Genomic DNA, 6,552 nt, shown 5'->3' on the forward strand with positions numbered 1-6,552 from the left:
CTTTAAGTGTATTTAAAGTTCAACTCCAACTCCACTGTACGTGGCGCTCTGGCCCTGTGTACAGGTCCTCTTGGCAATGGGAACTAGCCATCTGCTCTGTGTAACATTCCCAGTAGGACCAGCACGCAAAGGAAGAGAGGAGGGAGGGGGGGGGGGGCTGACTGACTCACATAACTACATGATTACATCAATCTATGAAAATAACAAAAAAAACAAAGAAAAAAAGTTGCTCTCCGACAAGGACGTGTCAAGGAACATGGCGATTCTAGTACGTTCTGTATCTCTTTTTCCACGCCTCCTGGAAGCCTGGGCCCCTCTGTAGCAACACGTGTGACATGTAGGAGTGTAGCATCCTGCTGTATCCGTGTCCCTCTACCTGGTATTTAAAGACCTTGAAACAGCAGCTCCGACAGGTTAACCCTTTCACTACCACACTGCCAAAGGCTTAACCCTTTCACTGCGACAATACAGAAGGTTAACCCTTTTCACTGCCACACTACCAAACGCTTAACCCTTTTCACTGCCACACGACAAAGGGGTTAACCCTTTCACAACCAATGGGGCGACAGTAGCTCAGGAGGCACTGCTGTCGTCTGGTGATCCGGAGGTTCCCGGTTCGATTCCCTCTCCTCCCAGGCAGCATGTCGAAGTGTCCTTGAGCAAGACACTTAATCCCTAATTGCTCCCGATGAGCAGGTTGGCACCTTGCATGGTTGCCTCCGCCATCGGTGTGTGAATGTGTGATGAGTGAATGGGTAAAAATATGAGGAACAAATTGTAAAGCGCTTAACCGTCTGTAGTGTGGTAGCGAAAGGGTTAACCTTCCGTAGTGAAAGGGTTAATGATTGGCCATTGCGGGGGGAAAGTGGGCACTTACTCTGTTGACTCTCTTATCGCTGCGGACCACAGAGCCTCTGCAGCAGTATCTCAGAGGCTGACATTAATGGAGAGGACGCTGCCTCGCTTTAAAGGAACAGGTCCATTCCTCCATGGCCTGGCGCAGAAGAGATAGCCGGCACACACACACAACACACACTGGCATTCACCCAAATTTGTCTTTAATTGAGAGCAGATAATGCAGTTTGCCTCTGGTTTGCACAGCTATATCAGAGCGACGGATGAAGTGGGGCTAATTCAGAACGCGGTTAGCTCATTGTTGTTGATCGGCGATTCGATAAGGGCTAAACGTGTGTCTTGTTATCACATCGCTTCATGCGGTTACAGCGTGTCTCTTCGATAGAAATCCCATAATTTCACCTCCTCTCCTGTCGTGGCACTATATACACATATTCTAGCAGATACTTTTTATTACTTTTAAGCGTGGGTTGAACGCGCACACTGTCGTCTCCCGCGAGGGGGCGGGGGCGAAACCTCGCAGCGTCACGTCGACCGGGACGAGCCGCCGGGAGGCTCTGCCCCCTTCCTGCCACATTTCAGCAGTTCTGCTCCTCCCTCTTCTGCTCATCCAGCGCCTCACACTGCCTCCCCAGGGAGACCAGCCTCTCCACGGGCACGTCGGCCGACAGCGCCGAGTCCCACCAGCTGTACTCGGGCGACAGCACGCAGGTGGGCTTGCGGTTGATCAGGTAGCGGTTGAGGTAGCTCTCCTCCAGGCCGCGGGCCTTGACGCCGTTCGCCTGGTCCTGCAGGATGAGCAGGGAGCAGGTCTTGGCCAGGCTGTACATCTCCGAGCACAGCCCCCCGTAGAGCTCCGAGGTGTAGTAGTAGTCGCCCTCGCCGTCCTCCACGTGCGCCGACGATCTCTCCTCGTTCTCGTAGGGGAAGGCGTGCCGCGGCATGCCGTAGAGCTCCGGGTGCAGCGTGGCCACCAGGTCCCCCAGGATCTCCTCCCCGACGGGGGCCACGAACTCCTGGTCCACGTCGGCGCAGAACACGTACTCCACCTCGCCGCGGATGGGGTTCTGGATGGCGGCGGCCACCAGGGCCATGCGGCGCTCTGCGAGCCTCTCCCAGCCGGGCAGCTCGGCCACGGGGACCACCCTCAGCTCCCGGCCGGCGCCCAGGTCCACGGGAGGCTCCAGGGCACGCGGGCTGTCCGTCAGGACGTAGTAGGTGACCGCGGCGTCGGGGAGGAAGTGGAGCTCGGCGGAGGACAGGAAGCGCCGCAGGAAGTGGGCGTAGCTCCCCACCGCCAGCACCAGCAGGCCCGTCCGGAGGTCGCGCTGGGCAAACTCGGCGCGGCGCCACGCGGCGCTGCTGCTGTCGCCCCACACCAGCGGAGCGCCCCACGACGTCACCAGAGGCAACTGCTCCGCCGCGCGGATGCCCGCCGCCGCCGTCTCCTGCGCCTCGGTCGCCGCCGCGGCCTCTGTGTCCGGGGCGCGGAAGAGCGGGCGAGGCGCCTCCAGTTTGACGGGAGCCTTCCGCCCCTGGAGGAAGTCTGTGGAGGAGAAAACACTAGTTTCACTGTTTCAATAAAATCAAAAGAGATGGATGTGTGACGGATCCGCTCCAAACAGAAAACAGAAAGAGAAATGAGAGAGAACGGGCGATTGTTCTTCTCGCCGATTCCATAAAAAGCTGGAGGAACATCACAGTGCGGTCGTGTGAAAAAGACATTTTGTATTTGAGTGTTTATAATGATCATCACTCTTTAACTATCATCTGTCGTCGGAATGTTTCGGAGAACGTATCACCTAATTATAATCATCCATCATAATCTGCTAGCTCGGCCTGAAACTCTAGACTCCCGTCTGAGGAATGCACCTCTTTGAAAGTCAATGGAAATGTAGGCAGCTATTTACTGTGGCTATTTATAGTATCGGTTCAAATGAGGTGACCGCTCTGAGAGAGAGTCCAGCGGAGAGAAGCGGATCCGGATTCTCAGGAGCTCGAGCTGCATGCATACGTGTTGTTGTTGTACGTTGGGTTAGGGTTAGGGAGAGCTCGAGCTGCATGCATACTGGTTGTTGTTGTACGTTGGGTTAGGGTTAGGGAGAGCTCGAGCTGCATGCATACGTGTTGTTGTTGTACGTTGGGTTAGGGTTAGGGAGAGCTCGAGCTGCATGCATACTGGTTGTTGTACGTCGGTGAGCGCTTCTGGCATGGAGCGGCGTGGAAAATCAGATTCTATGGTACACTTACATATGAGAAGAGAGAGAAGCAGGCTGTACAAGACCATCTGCCTTCTGGTCACTCTGCCTGGGCCTGGTGGAAGGACAGAAACACACACACACACACGCATGCGCACACACACGCGCACACACACACACACACGCATGCACACACACGCGCACACACACACACACACACCCACCAAGGTTATGTAGTTAACTAAAACTGAACAAAAAACTAAAACTAAGTGTAAAAAACAGGCTATACTACTGTGTAATTGTGTAGGTCCAGGAGAGTTTAAAGGTTTAAAATGACAGGCTTGTAACACTGGATAATGAAATAATTTTTCAAAGGTTTTGAAAACCTCTTAACAGGCGCCCACAAAATTGGTCATTTTAGTTTTAGTTTTTGAGGACTGCATACTTTTTTTGCAAACCAAAACAACATACTTTATACTTATAGCACATGCATGAGCCTGGTCTCTTTTGAAAGATGACATTCTGAAGTTTATGGTTCCAGAAAATAAATAAACTTTTCGTGCTAACGTAATAGAGTAACATAGGTCTGAACTTGAGTTGTAAAAAAAACTTGTTACTCAAGTTTTTCTGTAGTAGTTAGTAGTCCAGAGTATTATTCCCCAGAAGGTGGTATGGCCTGAAGCCTTATGTAGTACATATCCAAATTTCATAAAGATCTATTCAGAAATGAGTGATTAGGAGTGATTTTGGTAAACTCAGTTTTCTCCTAGACTTCAATTCATTTGGCTTCCTGTTAAAGAATTGAGTTGTTCACCTAGATCCCTGATTCACACATCCCCACATGGGGTATCATTGGAAGCCACACTCATTGGCTACAATGATCCACAATAATTTTCGAGATCGGATCTAAATTGACGGAACTACTGCAGCCTGAGTCGGGAGGAGTATTTTGCGCAATACCGTGTACTTTGCACAAGCCTCAAATACCGGCATGTTACTCGAGAACCGCTGAACGGATTTTGTCGGATTTTGTCGCTATCGACAGGCAACAAATAAGCCTTCAATTCGATATGCACATCCGAGCCACTAGGGGTCGCCAAAGTGCCGGTTGCAAAAAGTCAGAAAAACGTCCCATATGAGGGACGTTGCAGCAGTCAAATGTAATAAAAACGGATAATGTAGTGGCTTTTTCTTTGGATAATGTAATAACTTATTACATTAGCCAGTGGTTGTTACATTATCTGGTGAGTAAAGCTTGTTGGATGTATACCGTAATAACTTCACCGGATAATGTAATAACATTGCATTTATAATGACAAATGTGATTGTTGAAAATAAGAAAAGTGTCACATTTTGCAAGATATTTTGCACAGTCAGACTTGTAGAGAGAGGGAGAGACCAGTGAACTGTTGTTTCTTACAGTGTAACATTGTAGTCAGTTATTGTGGCACAGATAATGTGTATGTGGTAAATACTAATGTAGCTATGTATAATCTTGATAAAAAAATCTTTCTGTTTTATGTCATTCACATCAACTGTCTTTGCTGCATGCAGGGATAACACCAAAACACATACTTACACTCTTACATACACTAATGTAAGACACATACATATACTCACTCTTAGCCTATCTTTAGAGGAATAACATTCTATTCGTAAATGCTTCAGCTCCAAACCATACATTATGGAATAATTGTGTTTGAAGGGTTTTTGAAAGATTTAACAAATTCTCTCTTTGAAACAAATAACCTTTATCACCTGTATCCTCTATATCTAAGATGTGTTTGACCTTATACCGCCCGTATCCTATGTGTCTAAGCACAATCCAAATGGTAAATAGATGTTGTAGTTCAAAACTATAAACATGTTGAAACATTGAAACATTACAACAAACAACATATCTCAATGCATTTTATTACCTTCAATGTGTAGCCATGTAGTTTTTATATAAAACATATTAACATTTTCCATCACCAACCTACTAAATGTGACTATTAACGTATGATAACGTCGTATCTAACAACGACGAGAAGGCCTACCGGGAAGAGGTTGATTGCTGGCACGTTGGTGCCGGGATAACATATCCTACTCCTGAACATTGGTAAAACCAAGGAGCTGATCGTGGGATTTAGGAGAATACAGCAGGGGACACACATAGGGACATAGAAGAAAAACTGCACATTGTATAGGTATGTACATAGGATCCAGTGCCTTTAAGCGATTTATTAACATGTCTATTTACCATGTCTATTCTAGTTATCTTTTTTTATTATTATTACTATTACTATTGTTTTTATTGCACAATCGAAGCGGGCATGGCCAACCGCATTTCACTGTATGCCCTGGTATGTATGTGATGAATAAAACTCTTGAATCTTGAATCTATTAAATGCCGAGAATAAAGGTAGTGCATTTTACAGAAAATCAAAAGGAATTAACATTCCAACAAGTGGATCCATGCAAGACTGTTTCTGCCTATTTTAAAGTATTTTCCCAAAAGATGTCTTTGATCTTAAAATACCTTCAAACACATATATATATATAAAACACAATAGCCATAGAGCTGTCTCGAATCCGGGTGTCAGCATTGCCTCCGGCTTGGCCCGGCCGTCATACTGGCTCAATTGTCAGAGTCAGCGGGTGGAAGTCGATGGGTGGTAATCTGGACGTTGTGGATAGCGACTCCTACAGGTCGGTTGGGGGACACCTGCACAGCAGAGACAGGAAATGACGGGGGTAGTGTGAGCCTCACACACGTTACATTACACCTCGCCAATGAGAGTCCGTGCTGGCAGGTGAAAAGATGTGACAGGCTGCCTCCTCGTGTACCGGAGGGGAAACGTGATGCAAGGCTTCTATCCTCCCTACAACCGACCAGTGGGGGGCATATGCGAGCAACGTTCAAGACAGGGGAGGGGAGAATTGGAAACATGAAATTGGGATGGGAGAAAAATTGAAAATAAGGAGAAAAAGTGGATAAAAAAAATAGCCATAGACCTGTCAGACACCATTAAGTTGACTGTGTATTTTAGAACTGAACTTTTTAATGAAACTCAAAGTATTAAGAGCAAAGTACTGCTCTGGGCTTTTTTATTATTTATTGTGCCTAAGAACGAATATAACTTTAAGTAGACATACTTAAACAACTTGCTGTTGTTCAGTAAAGTAATTCAGAACTGTAATTCGGATTGGGATGTTAGAAATATGAAGAACTATGTGATTTAATGCTCTATGCCTTATCTTGACTTTGTCTATTTTGCTGCTGTCTATTTTATGCTCATTTTATGACTGCACTTTATGCATTGCTTTTGATCTGCCAAGTTTTTACTCTTATTATTATTATTATTATTATTATTATTATTATTATTATTATTATTATTATTATTATTATTATTATTATTATTATTATTATTATTATTATTATTATTATTATTATTATTATTATTATTATTATTATTATTATTATTATTATTATTATTATTATTATTATTATTATTAT

The 6,552-nt window shown here is 45.7% G+C and overlaps 1 protein-coding gene across 2 annotated transcripts in view; it reads right to left on the reverse strand.

Annotated features, from left to right (window-relative positions):
* Nucleotides 1-1,083: 1,083 nt before the first annotated feature.
* LOC311230834 (globoside alpha-1,3-N-acetylgalactosaminyltransferase 1-like) overlaps nucleotides 1,084-6,552 on the reverse strand; it is a 21,498-nt gene continuing 16,029 nt past the window's right edge. For both annotated transcript variants that reach the window (XM_084317221.1, XM_084317220.1), the window contains 2 exons: nucleotides 3,106-3,168; nucleotides 1,084-2,401 (listed from right to left, as the gene is read on the reverse strand). In XM_084317221.1, the coding sequence (XP_084173347.1) occupies nucleotides 1,434-2,401; nucleotides 3,106-3,168 (1,031 nt within the window). In that variant the 3' untranslated portion in view covers nucleotides 1,084-1,433. The remainder of the gene's footprint in view (nucleotides 2,402-3,105; nucleotides 3,169-6,552) is intronic.

Source organism: Notolepis coatsorum (genome assembly GCF_963971535.1).
Source record: "Notolepis coatsorum genome assembly, chromosome: 6".
Classification (NCBI taxonomy): Eukaryota; Metazoa; Chordata; class Actinopteri; order Aulopiformes; family Paralepididae; genus Notolepis; species Notolepis coatsorum.